The 21552-nt window shown below is 47.8% G+C and overlaps 4 protein-coding genes across 5 annotated transcripts; 1 reads left to right on the top strand and 3 right to left on the bottom strand.

Annotated features, from left to right (window-relative positions):
• Positions 1–1221: 1221 nt before the first annotated feature.
• Positions 1222–5998, bottom strand: LOC112899896. Its single transcript, XM_025968551.1, has 9 exons — positions 5559–5998; positions 4418–4590; positions 4132–4313; positions 3753–4037; positions 3596–3654; positions 3465–3501; positions 3317–3388; positions 2037–2370; positions 1222–1931 (listed from the first exon to the last, which is right to left on the bottom strand). The coding sequence occupies exons 1-9, from the start codon at positions 5683–5685 to the stop codon at positions 1527–1529; spliced, it is 1674 nt and encodes a 557-aa protein (XP_025824336.1). The 5' UTR covers positions 5686–5998; the 3' UTR covers positions 1222–1526.
• A 3370-nt stretch (positions 5999–9368) lies between these two features.
• LOC112878922 lies at positions 9369–10098 on the bottom strand. Its single transcript, XM_025943193.1, has 2 exons — positions 9869–10098; positions 9369–9775 (listed from the first exon to the last, which is right to left on the bottom strand). Exons 1-2 carry the CDS (start codon positions 9995–9997, stop codon positions 9602–9604), a joined length of 303 nt encoding a protein of 100 aa, XP_025798978.1. The 5' UTR covers positions 9998–10098; the 3' UTR covers positions 9369–9601.
• Positions 10099–11326: 1228 nt separating this feature from the next.
• On the bottom strand, positions 11327–15313 carry LOC112893937 (probable protein phosphatase 2C 27). The gene is made up of 4 exons (XM_025961474.1): positions 14849–15313; positions 13117–13305; positions 12636–12847; positions 11327–12236 (listed from the first exon to the last, which is right to left on the bottom strand). Exons 1-4 carry the CDS (start codon positions 14915–14917, stop codon positions 11669–11671), a joined length of 1038 nt encoding a protein of 345 aa, XP_025817259.1. The 5' UTR covers positions 14918–15313; the 3' UTR covers positions 11327–11668.
• A 3537-nt stretch (positions 15314–18850) lies between these two features.
• LOC112876745 (F-box/LRR-repeat protein 14-like) lies at positions 18851–21391 on the top strand. Of its 2 annotated transcripts, XM_025940928.1 has the most exons (3): positions 18851–19003; positions 19334–19375; positions 19594–21391. In XM_025940928.1, exon 3 carries the CDS (start codon positions 19659–19661, stop codon positions 21114–21116), a length of 1458 nt encoding a protein of 485 aa, XP_025796713.1. In that variant the 5' UTR covers positions 18851–19003; positions 19334–19375; positions 19594–19658; the 3' UTR covers positions 21117–21391. The 2 variants fall into 2 exon arrangements, with proteins under 2 accessions (XP_025796713.1, XP_025796706.1); XM_025940921.1 differs by lacking the exon at positions 19334–19375 and having other exon boundaries at positions 19594–21373.
• The last annotated feature ends 161 nt before the right edge of the window (positions 21392–21552 follow it).

Genomic DNA, 21552 nt, shown 5'->3' with positions numbered 1-21552 from the left:
AGGGGATCAAATCGGAGTATCGCAGGGGCTGTTTGGTTTCACGACCAACACACCGTAAGTTGCCATAATTTTTCTTACCACACTTGTCTAAAATTAGTCGCTTAAATTTTTCGCCATACTTTGCCATGCCTAAGAGACTCTTACCACAATTTTACAAATCATTGACAAGTGGGACTAAAATAACAACAGAAGAATTTTACCACAACTGTAGCTGCACACCAAACAGGTACCTAAGTTGGTCAAAACTACCCAATTTTAGGTGTGGCAAACCGTGGCAAGTAGGAAACCAAACAACCCCGTAGACTTTTCTAGCATTGGTTTGCGGTCTGCCGGCAAGCTTGCCAATCCTTGGCCGCCGGTTTGCCGCCCGTTCTCGATTTGGGGGGAACCGCAAATGTTAGCAATCACACATGTGACTGTGATTCAACCCATCACAGAAGGCTCAGGAACGGCCCACCGCCTGGGCTGCCGGGGTTAGGATTTCGGAGAAGCGGCTGCTGGCGAGGGAGGGAAGGTAGGGGAGCGGCCGGCGGCTACAGAGGGAAGGTCAGGGGGAGGGGTCACCGGTTAGGCGGGGCTGAAATCCCGGTGGGTGGTGGCCGGCTGCGGTATAAAGAAGGAGGCCAAGCTCAAAGCCGAGCGGTGCGGCGGCGGCGGCCGCCAGTTGGGACTGTGGATGAGAGGGCGCGTCGGGAGGAAGAAAATAAGAAGAGCCGGAGGAGCAGCGCCACATGGATCAGCACAAGTGAGAAAAACTTATTTAATAAATTAGATTTTAGTTACATATGTGACTGCAATAGCCCCGGCGGAGGGGGAATCGCAGTCGCACCCATCGCGCGAGATATTATGGCATGGAACTTCGATGGGCCGCGTACGAGCAGGCAACGCATGTATGCCATCGTTTTCTTGCCGGCCCATACGGCCCATCTCATCATGAGGCCTTTCCTGGAATCGTGACCCTCTGGCCCACCGCCAGTCCTCAACCCTTGCTCGCCGCCGGCGCTTTAACGGCGTCCGGAGGGGAAGTTGAGAGGCTTAAGCGACGTAGCAGGTTCCTGTAGCACGCTCGAATAAGAATTGGATAATAGGAACGGTGGCCGGTGCAACGGTGGGTCAGTCATCGACGGCCTGACCGCTTGACAGTCCCAACATCGTGCGGCAATGAGAAACTCAGCTAGAAGCCTAGAACCAAACGAATGGATAATTGGAAATGCCACGGCATGACAGCAACAGCAATGCTGGCAATACACATGCAGGAAAGAGAAGCAAGCCGATGACCACGCAGTTCTTCCAGATCATGACTGTATGTACAGTACAACAACAATGACCAATCCCAACACAAACTGAAACACGGACAGTCGAAGGCTGTCAAATTCGAGCCACATGACAAATCCAGCTACCGTCAGTACGAAAATGCACATAAACCTCGGCTACGAAAATCAGCAAGCAACCAGCAAGCAAAGGGTACGGCGATCTACATTACGAAAACCACTAGCATGGAGTATGCACAGGCATGGGAACGGTCATCAAGCGTGTGGGCCGGTTGGGGCCGGCTTGTCTTCCACCGGGTACGGCTGGTGCTGGGCGATGAACTGCTTATTGTACACGCGGTGGCGCCGCTCCCTCGCGTAGATAACCCAGAAGATCAGGGACAGCATCACCGCCGCCGAGACCATCACCAGGCCGATGTACACCCACTTGCTGTACTGCTGCAGGCCAGGGCAGTAGTCCTGGTTGATGGTCGTGAATGTGTCGCGGACGAAGGTGCAGTCCTCCAGCTGAATGAGGAAAGGGCCATACTGGTACAACCCCTGGCTCACGGTCACACCCGCCGCCATCTGGCCATAGATCCTGGGGGTGACACGCCCCACCGTGGTGCAAATCTCGGCTCCTGAGATGGTGGTGGTCTGGCATTCAAAGCTCCTATAAACCTGCAGTTTATGCAGGCCGCCGGGGCATGAATCAATGTTATTCGGTGCTCACCAAAATGTTGCGATTACACTGCGCAATAGAGAAAAAGATTAACCTGGTTTTACCTGTGTTGCATTGTCCAAGGTAACCTCTCCTCTGGTGCAGGTGCGGTTACTCAGATCAGGTGTGAATGGGTTGCAGAGCAGCGGCATCAATGGCCCCGATTGATTGTAGTAGAAAGGCGTTGCTACCGGAGGAGGAGAAGGAAAGTTCTGATTCGACACGTTGGTGATCACCTGGTTCACCAGATTCACTAGCTGGAAAGTGACTTGCCTGCTTCTATACAGGGACTCATTTGCTGTGGCAGGTTCAACGCAAGGGATAATCTCATCCAGGGCAGTGTGTTCGGTAGGATGAGCAACCCACTCCTCCATTGCAACACAGGTATCTGACGTGACACTGTTTTCACATAGAAGATGAGATGTTAACATAAAAAATGGGACTTGATTATTTAATCATAAAGGTCACCATTAAGAGGGTAGACGTTTCCCCCAAAGTTGAAATCCCATGAAAATTATATGCAGAGGTTCCAGCACCCCCAGCTTCGTTTTTCAACTTTATTACTGACAGACAAATCTTACATGTCAATATACAATCGTGTACCAGTTTCGCTAGCAAGAAGCATTAACTTGGAAATAAAATGCATAATTTGTTCCCACACAATTGATGTTTACAACAGAACATACTTTGCTGAAAGATAAAGGTGCTGTACATGATTTGACACAAAGCTTCCTAGCGCAACGCGATGTAACATATAATCAAAACGGTAGCTACGATTTATTTACAAACTAAGCCCTTTCTTATACCTAAGCAACCATAGAGATATGGAAAGCGATGGTTGAGAGCATGAAAGATGTAGGGTTAAAACAACAGTAAACATTTCAAGTAATAGGGAAATTGGATCAGAGGCAGATTAACAAGCAACAAGGCCTAGAGTGTTGCAAGGATGCAGCCCAAGTCCAGGATGACACTGGATAGGCAATTGCAAACAAATTGGTACCAGGCTGTACATGCAGTCTAGAAACATGGGCTGTTGATCACTTGAACCAAGTGCTAGATCATTGGCATGCCAGCATGCTCCAAACAAGATCAGACTTTAATTTAAAAAGACCTAAGCCTAAAACCAAATGCGCCGATCTTTTGTATATTCTTGGCTGTCTATTATAAGGTAGTTATCTACAGGTTGGTTTGTATAAAATAGGGATAACTTAATTGGACTTGGGGCTGCAAGTCCGCAACTCAGTGAAAAAAACACTTATAGCAACACATCAACCTAATTGTTCCTGCACATATTAACTATCGGTGCAGGTTTGGAACATACGGTATTGTGACATTGAATACTTACTTGTGCAGAAGAAAGAAGACACCACACAGGATAAATGTTCCAGTAACTAGTATCCATCCAATAACAACCAAGCTGCAAAAATATCGGGAAAAGTGAATGATATCCATGGTTGGTTAAAATAGGATCATAAACACAGACAACAACTTACACGGAGACCAGGAATTCCAGCCCAAAGATGGATAACACTGATAAAGTCAAAGAGTTACTTATGTTAGCATATGTGTTTACAGAACTACAACCAATTTCTGGCCAGTATGGAAAAAAATAGAGAGTGCTTACAGAAGCCAACAAAAGCCAGAAGAAGCATTACAGCCGCAATGACAATTAAAGCCATCCGCCTGAAATAAAATTGGTTAACCACGTGCACAATATCCATTCTCTTATCAGTTGCATCGCTTAGATAATACCTCAATGATAAGGGGTGAAAAACACTTACACTTGGTTTAGCAATTTTTTTATCTTTGCAGCATTATCTGTTGTTCTAATTGCAAGATCATTAGCTGATGAATCCAACTTTCCTTGAATTTCGTTGATTTGATTTTGCACATTAGAAGGCAGTAAGAATCGCCCAATGTCAACCTTCTTTGCAGCAGACAAACTATCAGATAGGTTCCTAAGGTTGTCAACGGTATAATTTGCCTGGCTAACAACAAATTTCAGAGTAGTTGTTGTGCTTTTGTGGAATTTGCCCTGGCCATCATATAACATAACACATCCAGCACTGGTAGCATCGAGTGAAACTTGATCAGTATATACAACTCAAAATACATGCAAGGACCCATGAAAATGCCACAATATAGAAGAATTGAACTTACATTGCAGCACAAGTGAACAATATTAGAAGTATCAATGACAAGGCATATGCTGTTCTAGAATACTTGTAACTGCGATGTGGACAACAGCAATGATGGCAGCAAATCCCAAGCATAACCAGAAAAAAGAGCACAAACCACACCAGGGCAATTGCAAACAGGGGAATGGCCGTATATCCAACAGACTACAAACCAAGGAAAAAAAACATTAGAGCAACGAATAACAAATAATGCAAGCAACAAATGTAAGCAGACGATAGAGATGCAACTTTAGAAACAAAAGACTTACAGCAAAATAGTGCACTTCACTGATATTCCAGCCACCTGGATATTTCCTGAAACCATTCAAGGGGTCCCTGCGGTACGTCCTATCTGCCGCCAAGACAAAGGAGCTATTCGTAGTGATGTTTATGTCAGCAGGAGCTTCAGCAATTGATCTCCTTGCCACCAAGCCAAATCCATCTGCTTTGACAGTTAGAACTCCTTGTCACACACAGACAATCACCAGCAACCAAAAAATCAATCTTTCAACCGGAGAATACAAGAAAATAGGCATTTTATACTGGTGGTTTAATACAACTATAACTATGTTTTCGCTAGTCTGTTTACAACATTTTCTGCAGAATCAGTAAGGCACTGATCAAGAGGCTAACTTGAACACAGCCATATCCTCATGTTCTCTTTAAATTAAAATTCTGATATGTAAAGGCTAGATGTCTGCTGGTAAGTAAGAGCTCAATTATAGTAAATTTAAACGAGAAATGGCTACGAAAATCTCTTACAGACATTAAAACACTTAGTACTAAAAGCAACACAGCGGTGCAAAATTGAAGGAACTACAGATGCAGTATAAGGGGAAAATGGAGGCACCACATTGAGTGACACAGGACTAAATTTGAAACAGTATAAGTTGAAACCGAGGTGTCCATAGAAAAAAAAGCGATTTGCTATAGGCAAAACTAAGAGTGAAATAAGCGATGCAGTGGCACGACAATAAAAAAAAGGTTTTAAGTAATTTACATAAGCAAGATATCATCTTTATGTTAAAGAGATGGGCACAGACTTGATAGACAACAGCGCACATAACCGAGAACCAAAATTTGGTAGTGTCGAACATAGGATTCTTTTGGAGAAAAAACCCTAAGGAGCAAAAGAAAAGGACAAGAAACAGACGAACAAAAACCTGAGGACCACAGCACACTAGAAAATTCTAGGGGCCGCTCCACATGAAGAATTCGACCTTATTGCATCATACAGTACTAAACAAAAGATTTAATGTTTTTTAAGAATTGTTGAAACAAGAGGCATACTGATGTAACGAAATCAGCGCAAAAATCTTACTGAATCGAAAAGAACAAACAAGAATTTTTGTCTGAAACAAACCAGGTAAAAGTAAAAACAAGCCACGCGAGATGGGGAGGGACAAGAACCTGAGTGGAGCGCGGGCCTCTTGAACTCGCGAGGAGCATGGAAGTCCGAACCGGGATGCGCCGCGCAGAATGGCAGGGCGACGAGCAGCAGCAGTGAGAGGCGGACGAAGGGAACGGGCAATGCCATGGCGGCGCACCTCTCCGGCGCCCCCTCTCCCCCCGTGAACCCAACAAGATCGCACCACCTGTCGCCCCCCACCCCGAGAAGATGAGAACGGAGGAAAGCTTCAGGCGGAAGAGGGGGGTAGGAGCACGAAAGAGATGGGGGTCGCAAAGATGGATTCTTTTCAGCTTTCGTTCGTCCCTCCGCCTCCTCCTCCTCTCTCTCTCTCTCTCTCTCTCTCTCTCTCTCTCTCGGCCCCTGCCCCGGCTGTTCGTCGCCTCCGGGGAATGCACTGGGGTTAACCGGATTTTCGCCTCCCTTTTGGGATTAGAGGTGTCAAAAGAACTAGTGGGATTTGGTGCCACGACAGGGACAGGGATCTGGGGCGCCGCGGGGGCATTTGTGTTGGTTAGTGCTCGCTGTCAGCGCGTGTTCTCCCCAAACTGCCCAGGGAGAGGGAGAACTGTTAACTGCTGTCCGTAAATTACTGCCCTACCCTCTACCAAATGGGGTACTAACCGGCGTGTGGGGTTTCAGGATTGTGTTCTAGCATTCACATCTCACAAGAGCAGAACGGGCAGGAGTGCAATGATTTCCATCCATAGTTAGAAATGTGATTATTTGATGTGATGCCTTACCATTAAGCTGTCTTTACTCCTTAAAGACGCACTAGAAAAGAATAATTAGGACGCGCGAATCGACCTTGCTTTCGATCGCGAGGGGGTCAGAGAGCTGGCGGCAGGGGACGTTGCTGGCCCCGGCGCCGGCGCCCGCGAGCCGCGTCGCCGTCGCGTCTCCCCGCTCGGCCTCTTCCCGGCGTCGGTCGCGGTGGCACCCACCACTATCAACGACTAGGGCCCCGTTTAGATGCATTGCAAATGTTATAATTTTTACACTCTCTCTCCATCACATCAATTTTGGGATACATGCATGGAGCAGTAAATGTATGTAAAAAAATAACTAATTGCACAGTTTAATTGTACATCACGAGACAAATCTTTTAAGCCTAGTTAGACCATGATTAGATAAAATTTGTCAAATACAAACGGAAACGCTACAGTAGCAAAAAGTTCCAAATGTTATACAAACTTGCGATCTAAACGAGGCCTAGTCGCCACTTGCCACGAATATTCTTGTGCCAGTGCTTGCTTAATGCACTGAAGATTAAAGAATCAATCACAGTGCTCGACGCTGGCTGCTTTCTTTCCTCGAGGCTAATCTCCAACCAATTTGTGTTGCTGCCGCGTATCACCGGCCGCCCGGTGTTATGGTATGGACTCGCGAATTTCCTACGAGCACTGAGGTACGCAGACGACAACCTCGTTTCCTGTTCTTTATTCCCTCCAGCTCCTGCAATCATGCACCGACACGAGCTGGGAACTCTTCGCAGCGAAGGAAGGAGCCCCATAATTTGCCACGTTGTCCGTCATTGTTTTATCCATCATCATCCTTGATCGTGTAGTTGTGTCCCCGGCTGGTCTGGGTACATACATGGGTCATGGGTGACCGGTAGCCTCAACGGCGAGGGGAAATCGAGCGAGCGGCTCCGGCCGTGCGTTGCGGCGGCTGCTGGACTCGCGAAAGTCGCCGTCGTTCTGTTCAAGTACGCGCCGACTTTTGGCGTCCTTCTGTTCACGTCACGTACAGTACAGAAGCCAGGAGGAGCACGGGTCTAGCTTCTTGGGTTCAGCGGAGCGCACCACGTGCAGCCACGTCCGTGGTCCGCCCCGAACATTCCGCCACAGCTGTGCTGTAGCCCAGACGAGCCGAAACCAACGACTGCAATCTACTATGCGTGTTGCCCACGTGGTGCCGCGTAGGAGTAGTTCTTTATTCCTCTCAGCAGTAGTATACTAGCTGTTGAGGACGCGCTGGGTTGGCAACTTCAATGCCAATGGCAATGGGAAGTTGGGCAGGCAGCGAGGAGGAACAGCGCCATGTGTGGTTCTCCGCTGCTCCTGTAACAGCTTTTCTTGCTTAGTATAGGACCGCAGGCCGCCGGTAGGGTTTTGCCTCTTTTGCTCCGTCGGCGTCTGGACTTATTTGCTGGGCTGGGCACAACGTGTCGGACAGGGACGCGGGGCCGTCGCGATCCTGCCTGCGTTCCTCATCCCGTGCGCAGGCGCACCACGTGTCTACTGGACTGTATCGAGTTATCGACGTCGTGGGAGAGGAGAGATGTGGCGGACGACGATACAAGGAAGCAGAGCGACCGCCGGAACGAATCGGGAGAGGACGAGGCGGACAAGCAGGCGAGCTTGTCTCCTCCCTGCCGACGACGGCGACCGGGCCGCCGATCGGGACTCCGGCCACTTGGGTTGGTAATGTGCGGCCACGTGTGGCGCGCGGCCTTTGAGACAGCCCAACCCACACCACATCCGAGCAGGCCGAAAACCCGCCCACCTCAGGGTGGTTGGGGCCGCGCAGCGTGGTGGAAACAGGGGCCGAGGCCTCCTGCGGAACAGGCCCAACCCACAACCAGCCCAGCCCGTGCGTGACGACGGCATCCTATGAGAAAAACTTCTCCTACCCAACACAACCCACAAGGCCGCGCCGAAACCGCCTCGGCACAAGACTGGGCCGTGGGCTGCATTCACTTTTTACCATAAAAATAAGCACAATCAATACTAGCATTGTCGCCGTAGTGATTGATTGTCCATATATTATTCACGAAAATCCCGATTGGTACTCGCATTGTACAACGCCTATTTGTTCACTAAATTTTTGCTCTGCTAGCAACAACCCTAACTCAGCCAAGTCATGCCTACCCATGCACCACACACAATTCTTTCTCTAACCTTCGTTTTCTCTCCCTTTTGAGAAGGGAACGTCATGCACCACATCCTCTACGGCACTTTTGCCCCCCCCCCCCCCCCCAATCATCAGCTGATAGATATAATTAGGCATGTGACGGAACCAGGCGAATATATACTCTAGTCCGGGAGGGCCCGGACAGAAAGGACATCCCCGGCGAAGAACACTGCAGCTTATCCGGCGGTGGCGAGCACACTTGCGCGGCGGCCGGCCTCAAACCACGGCTCCGAGTGTGTGGAGTTGGTGTCGTCGCCTACTGGCACACACACAGGCATAGCGACGTCGCTTGCCCGCATACCAGCAGAGTGCGCGTCGGTAGCGGCAGCAATTTACAATTGCCGACGATCACAGGTCACCACTTCACTCTCCTTGGCTTGAGTTGAGGGCAGCAGCCAGCAGGCCACAAAGAACATTTCGGCCTGGAAAGCATGTGTCAGGAAGGAAGAGTCCGTGCGGCTATCTGTTCTGCTCAACCAGTTGCTGCGTGCGTGCTAACTGACAGAATGAACGAGTCCCTGCCCCCTTACAGAAGTTAGGCCTTGTTTAGATCGCTTCCAAATTTTAAATTTTTACACTCTCTCTCCATCACATCAATTTTGGGACACATGCATGGAGCAGTAAATGTATGTAAAAAAAATAACTAATTGCACAGTTTAATTGTACATCACGAGACGAATCTTTTAAGCCTAGTTAGTCCATAATTAGATAAAATTTGTCAAATACAAACGAAAGTGCTACAGTATCAAAAAGTTCCAAAAGTTATAAAAACTTGCAATCTAAACGGGGCCTTACTGAAACTCTGAAACTTTCTCTGGGTTTACTGAAAGTTATCACATCCAATGTTCCCTGCTGCAGTAACATGACAGTGTGGACAAGCTAGCACTGACAGCATCTTGAGTTTTCTTTGGCTTTGCCAAGCGTTAGCGCATCAAAACTGTTACATTTCCCTTCAAGAGATGAGAAGAAGAAGAAAAAAAAGATTATCGCTCGCTAACCAAGCTCAGAATAAGGTAACTATTGGCAGCCTGCTACGGCTGCTGACTAATCTAGTACCTATCCTAATTCCTCTTTGCACAAAGGGAACAAACAAACTGATCGAGCAGCCAGGGGGCCAAGACTGCATCGCTCAGTGGTGCCTAGGTTCATGGACACTGGCGCCGTAGTAGTCTTCGTGGAACTCAGGTAGCTTGTGCGCCGTTGCCCTGACCTGCTCCTGTCCAGCGATGCTTCTCTTCGTCTCGCTCTCGCCTACTGAGCTTTTAACGGGAGCGTCCTTTTGCGCCAAGTTCTCGCCTGGTTTCTGATAAGTCACAGGAATGCAAGCACGTCAGCATCCGTTCCAAACGACCAATGCACGAACAGATTCAGGCACTGAAGAATCAGGATCACTTACATAGGCAACTTGCTGCTGCTGGTTGACCGCGGCACGGATCTCTGCATCCAACCTGATGGCTTCAGCCTCCATGGTCGTCAGCAACAGAAGCAAGAAGGCGGCGGCAGCCAATGGCACGGAAGTCTTCATCTTTGTGCGGTAGAGAGAGTACTTCAGAGACCAGGTGCTGGTCGCTTTACTCCTCAGCTCAGTGCCTCAGTTGGAAGTTGGAACGCAGAAGCTAGGAACAGGCAAAGTGGTTTGAACTGAACTGAACCCATCTGACCTACGACATGCCCTACTTATACACCTCCCTCCCTCCAGAACACCGCCATGGCCCCATCCCAGTGATTGCTGTACTCATGTCTATCAGGATTCAGGAGTGGGCTGTCCAGACCTACAGCTTAGAAAAGAAAGCTGTACTGTCTGTACCAGTGTCGTCAACTCACGCATCCATGCGAGGCGCTAACTTAGTTTATGCCACCCCTGTCGCCCTTTACGGAAGGCCGCCCGCACGAAATTTGGGCCGTGTTTAGGCCGCTGGTCCCTGGATTAGGTACACTGATGCAGAACCTGCAAGCACTGAGCTTCCAGCGGTTCTCTGTCCGGTCTCACCATCCCCTGGAAAGTTGCGCGCCTGTCTCGCGGCTCATCGGCAGGGGCTGCGTATTTGTTCGCGTGTTCCTTGAGAAAAGCTTGCACGGGGAGGGGAGAAGAGACGAGAGCGCGCGCCCGGTAAGCCTGGCTGGCTCGTCTGGACGGAGCGGCTAGCTGTTTCTGAATTCTGAATGTGCGTGGCGTGGCCAGACAGCAAATGTCTCGAGGGGGAGGGGATGTTGTCTGCTGCAGCCTGCAGGTGGAGAGCATGAGCAGGAGGGAAGCATTGACCTGGGTCAGGGAACCTTGTCGCCGGTAAAGCGAGTGCAGCAGTTTGGGGATAGGTGTCAGGGAGAGGACGTTAGGAGCTAACGCTAGGTTAGGGTGTAGATCGAGAGAAGATCTATTGAAGATTAGTAGTTGCAAAGCTGGCATCAAAAGGTGTGTCGGCGCACGGGCAGCGATCTCGGTTGACCGGGCTCACGACGTTCACAATCACGCGCAGGAACAGAACATGAGCAGGATCGGAGGCACCGTTAGCCTGTCGGATCTGAACTCAAATCGAACAGTCATCATGATTCATGAAGAGTAGCTGTGGCATCGGTAACCGATTGATTTCGATGGTTTGCTTTGGCCTACCGGACGGTGCCATGTGAAATCAATCAAATCTTGTCCAGCTCCCCCTGTCAGATCTTGTTCAGGTTACTTGGTTCAGTTGCTATCAGCACAGGGACAGCATCGCAAATCCTTGATTAAGAATGGCCATTATTTCACAATGGAATTTTTCAGTTCGAGAAGCGTCTGTTTGACAAACTTATACTACCGACAAAATTTACCTGAGCTATAACAAAATTTGCCACCAGTAACATGAACAGCATATTGGGGGCGCACGCATTGCGTGAGAGAACATTACTTCGATTACATTGATACTCCCAGCAAGGTTTTATTTACAAAAGATCAGGGGAAAACATCGCATAACGAGCCATGAAAGCCCCCTGGATGCACACTGCTAACTCGTCCTTACCTAGCTCGAACTTTTATTATTTACAGTGCCTCACAATCAGCCAGTGAGATCTCAGATTCGTTGGTTTATTCTCAGACAAGAATAGTCACTCTGGCATGTCGACAGACAGTTGCTGAACAGCACCAAGATACCGAAAATCGCTACTTACAATTAACACTCAACAATGTAGCGCAATATCAGGACTGGCGGCAATGGCGCCGTCACTGGCCTTCCAGGAGCACTCTGAGGTTGTGAAGCCCTTCAGCTGAAATGCTACGTGCAACCCTGCCGGTCCTGTTCACTCTGGTCTGGGGAGGGGCCTCCTGGTGGAACGAAACCATCACTGCTGTAAGATTGTCGCTGGCTCCCCGCCTTATTGCCTCATCGACGATCTCCCTGCAGCACAGCCTCAAGTCATTGTGGTCTTGGAGCTTCCGTCGTGCGAAATCCACAGCATTTTGGTTTGAGAAGAAGTCCCAGATGCCATCACTGCCTATTATCAAGAACTCATCGTCCTTCGTCAATGTGATCATTTTCAGCTCTGGCTCAGCGCTCAAGGGTCCTCCAGGTTCACCCATCTCTTTCATGCCGTCGAGATGCCAGTCACCTAGTGCTCTAGTGACTGCCAGCTGACCATTCAAATAACCATCATCAACATAGCCACCAAGTGATTCTACACGCTTTCTTTCATTGATGCAGCATGGCCTGTGGTCCTTGGACATTTCAATGGCAGTGCCACGCCGGGAAAGGACCGCTCGGCAGTCACCAGCATTAGCCACCAGAAGCGACCTGCACAAGATATGCTAGCAATAAGCATTGGCAATAACTTAAAAAGAAATAATTTTAAGGAAGACCAGTTCTGTCCACTCTAGCTCACAGCAAAGCTGGAACTTGCAACATCGTGCATAGCTAAGATTGAGGTTAAAATACTAGCATAGGAGAAAATTTTCAGATTTGATGACCTAAGGTTCAACCATTGATGAAAAACTTTTATGCCTTTCGAGTGTCTTTGACAGGAAGACAACTCCAATAATCCCAGATATTCATGCACCGAACCTGGTAGAAACCTATGGTGAACTGAATCTCTACCATATGCTTTAATTTTTTTATCAGACTTTGCAGCTAAGATCATATGGTTTAGTGGATAACACCATAACCAGAGAGTTAGAGTTGGATGTGAAGCAATACCTTCCAAAAATCATTGCTGTAAGTGCTGTAGTTCCAGAAGAAAGTCCCTTGTGATGAGAAAATGTCTCTGCAAACTTACTATCAGTTTGCACAAATGACCTCCTGACTACCTTTTCAAGCTCAAGAGGAAAATCAGCATCTTCCACAATGATCCGTGGCAAGTTATCACGGACATAATGGGCTGCATCTTTGCCACCATGTCCATCAAAGACCTGTGAATAGGAGTTAAAGTAAGTCAGAGAACAGAAACAAAGTATATTTCATGATTCCTGCAATTATGAAACATTGGGGAAGCAACTCTCTAATGGTACTGCTAGAAGGGGTTAGCGCAAACAGTAACCGAAATTTTCGCTATGCTGCAGGCACATTTTAGCAAGAGTTCGTTAAAATTTACAAAAGGAAGATTGCTTCAGAATAACTCAAAGCCATATAATTTCCTTGTTGAGGTAGGAATGGAATATAAGAATGAATAGGTAATTACCCCATAGAAGGAAATTACTTCATCATCCGCTGCATTATAGCCAAAATTCTTTGCCAGGTCAGAGATGCACACATGGGCATCTTCCATGTAATCACGACCACCGATATCAGACCACTCCCCTGACCGGATGAACGGGACAAAGTTCTGCCTGAAATCAACAGACACTGTGTTCTCACAAACTCTCTCCATCTGCGCATCATCCCAAAAAAGGGTTAGAACACAGTGACAGAAAAACAAATAATAAAAAACTACATAAGATTCGATATAGAAACCAAGAAAACAAATAGGCTAATTCCAAGGCAAATGAAATAAAAATTCTACCCCTGAACGCCCCCCTGGCCAACAACTGGAATTCCCTAGAGATACTTGTTACCATCACAAAGAAAGCACAATACTTATAGTAAGTAGGAATACAGCTAGTTGAAAGGGACAGGAACGGAAGTCCAATTGTGTGAAGTTAGTAACAGAAGGCAGATCGTTATTGGACAGAAAGGCTTCAAGTAACCATTTCTAGAGAGGGCAATCATAAACAAAATACCCAAGAATGCACGTAAGTACTACTTGGCAGCCTGTCTGTCTTTCAAACAAAAGTATAATAGCATCATATAAACTTGACAAAGGAGCAAACAGCTGTGAGCCTGTGACAATATGATAGGACAGCAGATGCTCCGGTAGTTCCACACAGTTGAGCTAATTAGTAGAGCCATGCAAAGCCCACAGGTGTAAATTCTTGGGCACCACTCCATAGTCCACTTCCTGTTTGCAACATCACTACCAAGTAAAGAGACAAAGCTACCCCATTAAGGTCAATAGGTACCACGGGTCATCAGATGGCATTATGTACTTGAGAGCTATAAAGAACATGGATCACTAAAGAGTTGTCCACAAAGTGCCCAATCAGGCGAGTGAACAACATGACCCTTTAACCCCATTTTTTTTTCTTGACCTCAATTGTCGAAGAAGTAAAGTACTAACCGAACTTCGCCAGTACTGATTATTCTACTTGTACATTCTAAACAACATACTAGATGGTGGATTATCGGTAATTAATCAGTAATAGCATCAAAGTCACTCTTTTTTTGGCACTTGACTTTGATCTGAGGTAAATCAAGTTAAGCACTACAGTGTGAATTTTGGAGTACTGAATCTGAATATTTCTGCTCGGTCAAATTGATAATCTTGCAGGCACGCACATCTCATACGCATCATAAATTCGTCACAGAATCAAAAGTACAAGGGGAACAGCGCAATGCAGAAACTAACAATTCGTCCGCAAGCTAGGACATCCAAAAAGACAATATTTTTACGCAACCTGAATTTGTACTAGAAACTTCTCCCCGTTGAACAATTCAGAGTATCTTCCCTTTCACACCTAGCGCGTGAGAGAAAAGTATTGCTAAAATACACAGGAGTTCTTTAATTCCACTGGTGCTCCAATAAATAACAAACCTCTCCTATCTATACTCTTGGCTCCGGATTTTCAGAGAAAGCGAAAGAAAAGAGAAAGCATTTCAACATGAAAAGAACGACCCGGAAGCAAGCACCACAGCGAAATTTGGTTTCGTATCCTCAATCGATCGATCCCGCCCCGACCGACGGAAACCCGCGCGAATCGCCAACCAGAGAAAAGCATGAAAATCCGGCAAGCGAGACCCGCAACAGATCACGAGGACTGCAAGCAACGAAGTCCTAGAAAAGTGGGGTGAGGAGCGGAGCAGGGAGGGTTACGCACCGCGAAACCGGCGTGCTTGTCGATGTCCTGGTCTAGCCTCCCTGCGTCCTCCACTCCCTCCACGCACATGTCGGGGGCGCCGCACGATCCGGAACGAAAGGCACGCTCTCCTCGACGCGACGCGACGCAAAGCGCAAGAACTGCGGAGGGAGTCCCGGGCGGACAGGAGAAGAAGGAAGAAAAAGGCGGCGGCAGGAGCAGGATAAGAGGGGGGCGCGGCGGTCGAATCCGAGGCGGAGGAGAGGAGGACGGCCGAGGCGGAGACGGAGACGGAGAAAGCGAGCAGGAATCCGAGTGTGAGGGAGGGAGGGAGCGCAATGGGAGGAGAGAGAGCCGGGTTGCGAGGGGAAGATTCTTGGGAATATCGCGGATTTGGAAGGGATTAACGGGCGATTACTGCTGGCGTGAAGAATCGAGGAGGTCAGGAGGCGGAGGTTGGAGAGGGGAACGAAGAGACGGAAGCGGAGGGCGAGGGGGTATTTATGGAAGGGGGCCGAGAGCAGAAAAGCACGTGGTGGACACGGCGCTAGATTTTTTTTATGCCTGCTGTTTCGGCTTTTTTTTTTCTTTTCTCCTCGGTTTGGGTGGGGTCGCCCGTCTCGGGGCTACTTAAAAAATGGATTTTTCATTTTCCACGGGTTGTTTTTTTAAAAAAAATATTTCCACGGGTTAGTTGAGAGAAAATCAAACACAGGCATAGCAAACCAACCCATCCGCTAAAGAAAAAGTTTAAGTGCATGCATGGTCAATTAGCTCTAGCGTCTAGCCTGTTTCAACATCGTTTGGTGGATACTTTTTCACAGAGGCCATGTGTGCAAAAATAGCATGCCTTTTCTTTGCAGCAAATCATGTGAAGACCAAAAGATCGTATGCGAAATTATAAGAGAGGGAATAAAGGCTAGCAACGTCGGCAGATATATAGCACAAGATACTCCATGCCACGGCACTAGGTCATGATAAATGCACTTTGTAGGAGCGGCATGGTACACTTTATTACGTGCTTTTAAGATGAGAGCAAGCTACGCTGAGATACGAGAGCGACCTCACCAACGAACGTGAGGCTGGTATCCGTTGGATCTTAGTCGGTTGCAGCGAGACCACGGCGTAAGTGCTCACCTCACCTCAGCACAGGGCGGCTATTTCTCCACTGAACACCATAGTACCATGCGGTTTTCTATCTGAGTGGGTGCACCGACGGTGACAGCTTCGCTCGAGTTGTGACTCTGGAGGCGGACACGCGTGCGAAGCAGGGCCAGCGAAAGTTGCTTCTGGGTTGGACACGTCGGCTTCTTCACCTCCGTGTCCTGCTGACACGACACTCGCGAACAAACCGGCACGTTTCGTGCGTTTGTTCCCTTGCGTGTTCACTCGTCACGTCAGCCGTCAGAGGCGTCAGACCGCCACACCGAGCTGCAGCTGCCGGGAGCGGAGAGCTCGATACGATCAAGGGGCGAGACAAGCAGCTCATGTCCGCGCCGCACGTGCGAGGATATGGAAACACCATCTTTGGACTCCGATCCCGGGAGCGACGCAGCGCTCGCATTATTAGCAGCAGCCGGAACGAATTACCCCTCTAGTAATTCTGCAATTCACCATTATATGTATAATATTGCTTAATAAATAATCTACACCAGAATGAAAAGCGATTATTAATCACGCGTAGGTGCACAGCGACATGTTCCAGCAGAGACACTCGATGGATCATGGGCAAGCTTGTGGCCGAAGAAACTTGCATTGCATAGATCTTTGCCCATTCTTGCAAGATACTAAAGCTCGATCGGTGAGGATGCGATCGATGCCTTTTCCAAGCCAGTGGAAGATAGTAGCACTGCTGATGCATAGTATGGCCTTTCTTTTTCTTCAGACATATGTGGGCGTGCCACTACTCGGGCACCGGCCGTGTGGAGACTTGTGGTCCAAGGAACTGTCGTATCTTTTAGCCTGTTCTTTTGACAGATACTAAGCTTCACGCAGGTGCTATGCCCTTCTCAGGTCAACGGAAGACTGCATCCATTATCGCCTTCAGGGACAAGGAAGGAAATGGGCGAGCCACGCACTGCTGCTCCCAACCTAAGCTACGCCACATTGCCACTAGCCTATCTCCATCTGCAACGCGCAACTTCTTCACTGAACCATTCGTTGCCACGACAGGTCATTTTTGTCCTGGGATGACTCCTCGATCTACCTTGCAGGAACGCACTAGAGCGGCAATCAAACTCTGAAGCAAGACTACTGCGTGACAAGAGAGAAGAACCTTAAGCCGTTGTCAGGGAGACAGGCAATACGTACCGTAAGAAGAAACGAACGAAAAGGTACTTGTTGAAGATCGATCGACGACGATCCGCCGGTTCCTTTCCAACGAATGAATAAACATGGGATTGCAGCCGCACGTTCAGCTTTATTTTCAGCAGATTCTTAGGCTGCCCCGGTTCACACCACACCTGCCGTCGTAATCAACGCCCCAGCAAAACAATGTCCACTGCTGTGTAGGGTAGGATTCTCCACAGCTGACCGAGGATAAGCCGGCCACAAGCACACACCCGCTTGTGAGCATTCTCTTTTCTTATCATCATTCATGCGCACAGCAGCTGAGATCAGCATTCTGCACGCAGCTAGATTCTAGAATTCATGCTTCATTATGTAGTGTTGGACTCTAAACCTTTCAATTTTTTTCATTCATCTTGACCACTAGAACAATCACTAGTAACTAGCTAGCTGCAAGTTGCTAGCCATTGATCCCAGAACGAATGATATCTTGTCAGATGTATATATACTCTGTTCCCTCCTTTTCAGATGCAAAGGATCTTGGTGCTCGTAGCGCTTACGCAGTCGCCCGGCCCCTGGAGCTCGATGCAGTGCAGTGCCGTGTGGGTCCTGATCAGCGAAAGGCCGCGGCCTCTCCTTCCAAAAGCTGGTGATCGCAATGGATAGGATAGGGACGGCATAAAATCAAAGCACGAAAAGAGGAGGAAAGATCACAGGCACGTACTACCGTATAGTATATGTTAGCTAATCTTTCGTTCCTGGCTACCAGGGGTAGCTTTCGCCCTTAATAATGGCGTGGGTTCCGATTCACCAAGCATCAGCTCCCTGTCCCTCCATGGTCGTTGGTGGATGGCACAAGACCGAGCTAGTAATGAGCTGAGCTGATGCAGCGTTGGCATCTCCTTTAACCTTTCTCCTGAACAAAAAATATGTGTGATCTGAAAATTGAAATGCTCCAGGAGCCAGCGAGCCCTTTTCTGACCTTTGCCATGTGTGGAAGACCTGCTGATTTGTTGGGTTCAGCTATGGGGGCTAGGCATGATTTTTCAGAGCTAGATATATATACTACTCGATTTAAAACAGGAAAATGCCACACTTTTTGCGTCACTTTGATGTTACAGGCTCAAACTATTGTGTGCGCAGTTTGTTGCTTTGCTTTCTTCACATCCACACAATAAAAGAAGCCAACATAATCTTCGGTACTACTAGAGAAGAAACCAGTTTTCGGGAATCTTTTTTTTTTTGGAACTCCAGTTTTCGGGAATCTATGGCTGCACCTATGAGCATTTTCACAGCAAGTATGTGCAGCGCAATATATTTGTAAGACAAGATTGCTGAAGTAGTCCAATTCTCAATTAATTATCTTCAGACCTGTATATCTGAATGTGTGAGTTTGCAGAACTGCAGAGAAACCCCGCAGATATCTATGATGAATTGATGATGTGTCTTTGACTTTGCACATCGGATCTCAAAAACATTGTTGAAGAAGAAGCACTATTGGTCTCCCAGTCCACTGATGTTCTTCGTATTTGACAAACCGAATCTCCATTGGAAATGAGTGCTCCATTGGCAACTGCCGTGCTGCTGCTGTTGCCTTGTCGGTCACTGCTCACCCATGGGCTCGCGGCTCACTTGCTCTGTATTCGGCCCATGTTACATACGGGGCGGCCCAGACCAACTTCTGATCGGGACCACAAGTAGATATTTCTCCTTCCGCTCGGAAAGAGAAAAGAGAAAAAAGATCTCGCTGACGCCGCCACGCTGGAGGGGAGGTCGCCGCCGTTTCTTTCTTCTTCTTATCTTCCTGCCGAGTTCGCCGCGGCCTTTTCTTGAATCTTGATCCCGTCCCTAGAAGCCGAATCCAGCTTTCTGATCTTCGGTTCCTGTGAGGTATGATTCCATTTTGGGGTTTTATCAAATTGAGCTCGGGATTTTTTTTTGCGCGTTTATGGTTTGAGATTACGGAATAGGAAACTAGCATCTCGGTGATCTCGATTCTTCACCTATTTAATTTTGATGTCTGGGCCACAATTTCTAAGTTGTGGCGTATGGAAATGGTTTTTATTTGCCTGGTACATCAGCCAGTTGCCCAGTTCAGGAACCCCTAGGCCTCGTTAGTCGTTACCTGCTGTTCAGTCGCAAGTTTCACTTGATTAGTAATTGCGCCCTTCCATATGTTAGCTTATAGACCTGTACTTCTAATTCGTCGATTTGCTGCAGGTTCCCTTGCAATTCGTTGCAGAAAATTTTCAGATGCATTGGGTACGTTGCTTGTAATCTTGTGTAGTCTAGCTTTTTGCCTGCTCAGTTATTTAGAAATACATAGGGCGCCAGCTCTGCTCATGCAATTTGTTAGTGAAAACAAACAAAGTAGCTCTATAGTAAAAGGTTCAGAGAGTCACCGTTGATGATTATTCCTGTTGTCATTTGATTATATTGCATTCAAATGTTCTGTTCTGATCGCCTTAATTTCAATCCAGCACTCTGAATGCCTGCTCAACAGCTCAACCATGAGACTACTGAAGTAGTTTATCTGCTTTAACTGATGGAGGGTCTCTCGGAGCCACTGCTTGCAGAGATCATCAAGAGGATTACAAGGACAAGCGATCTGAATTCTCTTTCCCTTGTGTCAAAACAGCTCTATAATGCTGAGGCAGAGGAAAGGGGTATTATCCATGTTGGCTGCAGTCTTCACCCTGCAACAGAAGTCTTGTCGTCACTGTGCTTCCGGTTTCCCAACTTGTGGAAAGTAGAGATCAATTACTCTGGTTGGACGTCCAAACAAGGGAAACAGTTGGACAACCAAGGGATTCTTGTGCTTTCGTCACAGTGCCCTTTGCTGACGGATCTCACCTTAAGCTTCTGCTCCTACATTAATGACACAGGCATTGGTTATCTAGCATATTGCAAGAAGCTCATAGCCCTCAGGTTGAACTTTGCCCCAGCAATAAGTTCTAGTGGGCTTCTCTCAGTAGCGGTTGGGTGCAAGAGTTTATCTGCTTTCCATCTTGTTGACTGCATGAAAGTAAGCAGTGTGGAGTGGCTGGAGTACCTTGGCAGGGCTGGATCAGTGGTGGAACTTGTGGTGAAGGATTGCAAGGGAATCAGCCAGTATGACCTCCTAAAGTTTGGTCCAGGATGGATGAAGCTTGAAAAGTTTGAGTTTGAGATCAATGACAATTATTGGTTAGCAGGGCCTCCCCCTGATCCTTCTTATGATGCTCACTACCTGTACAAATATGATATCTATTGTGAAAATTTGAAGGATTTGAGGTTGGCGCATATTATAACTGTGCCAGAGATTGGACTTCGTTTTCTCTTAGGCAATTGCAAAGCATTGGAGAAACTTTGCCTAGACTATGTTGTTGGTTTAGATGAGAGCGAGATGATTGCGCTGTTCCAGAACTGCAGCAACCTTAGAAGTCTCTCACTTCGCCTCATGCCTCTGCGCTGTGGACCAGACATGGATTTCAGGACGGCACTGACCGATGAAAGCCTTAAGGCCCTAGGTCTGAGCTGCCCTATGCTTGAGTTTGTTGAGCTCACCTTTACATTTTGTTCCAGTAGTTATCCATCAGAAATAGGCTTCACACAGGAGGGTATGGTAACGCTGGTTCAGTCTTGTCCTATTCGTGTTCTCATGCTTAATGGCGCTAACAGTCTTAACGATGAGGGAATGAAGGGCCTCTCGTCTGCACAATTCCTGGAGACACTTGAGCTTGTGGATTGCGAAAGGATAACTGATGCCGGGATGAGTTTCATAACATCTACGCCGTCCTTGAGCAGTCTCACTCTCCGACAATGCAATAAAGTTACTGATAATGGGATGGCCGAGCTGGCACGTTCACAAAAATTGGAGTCTTTGACTGTTGTCGGCTGTCGTCGGATCTCTCAGAAAGCTGTGCAGGGGGCTGCGGGATTAGTTCACTATTCTAAGGAGTCTGAAAGCTTCGCCAATCTAAAAGGAATGAAAAAGATGGAAACAAGTACACTGTTCCGCTAAATATTTTCATGAGAGGACCATCTCGTCAATTCTGAAGGCCTGGACAGTACAAGACGAATGGAAGGATCTTTGGGCGTTATCTTTGGCTGTTATTTCCCCTTTCCATGTATCAGTGGAAGTTGAGTCATGTAAAGAAACGGTCTAGGGATTATTATTGTTGTATCTGTTTCTTTCCGTTTCTTCTTATGTATGGTGTGGCTCCTAATGGGTAAAGTGCAATCTGTTTTGCTGCCTTGGCTGTGGCACCCACTCTGAAATCACAGATCTTCGGTCTATTATTCGTTCGGTCCGGTTCTCGTTCATTTTTCCACTGTGACCGGTTCTTCTGTCTCTCGAAAACCGAGATGACCGATGCCAGCCAGCTGCCGCGCCAGCATAGCATACCCACCAGGCCCAGCGTGCAAGCCTCGGCCCAAGGCCCGTTGTTCGTTGCGAG

This window comes from Panicum hallii, chromosome 1, assembly GCF_002211085.1.
Source record: "Panicum hallii strain FIL2 chromosome 1, PHallii_v3.1, whole genome shotgun sequence".
In the NCBI taxonomy this organism is placed as follows: Eukaryota; Viridiplantae; Streptophyta; class Magnoliopsida; order Poales; family Poaceae; genus Panicum; species Panicum hallii.
The sequence above is the reverse complement of the archived record's forward strand: the minus strand, read 5'-3'. Positions and strand labels throughout refer to the sequence as shown.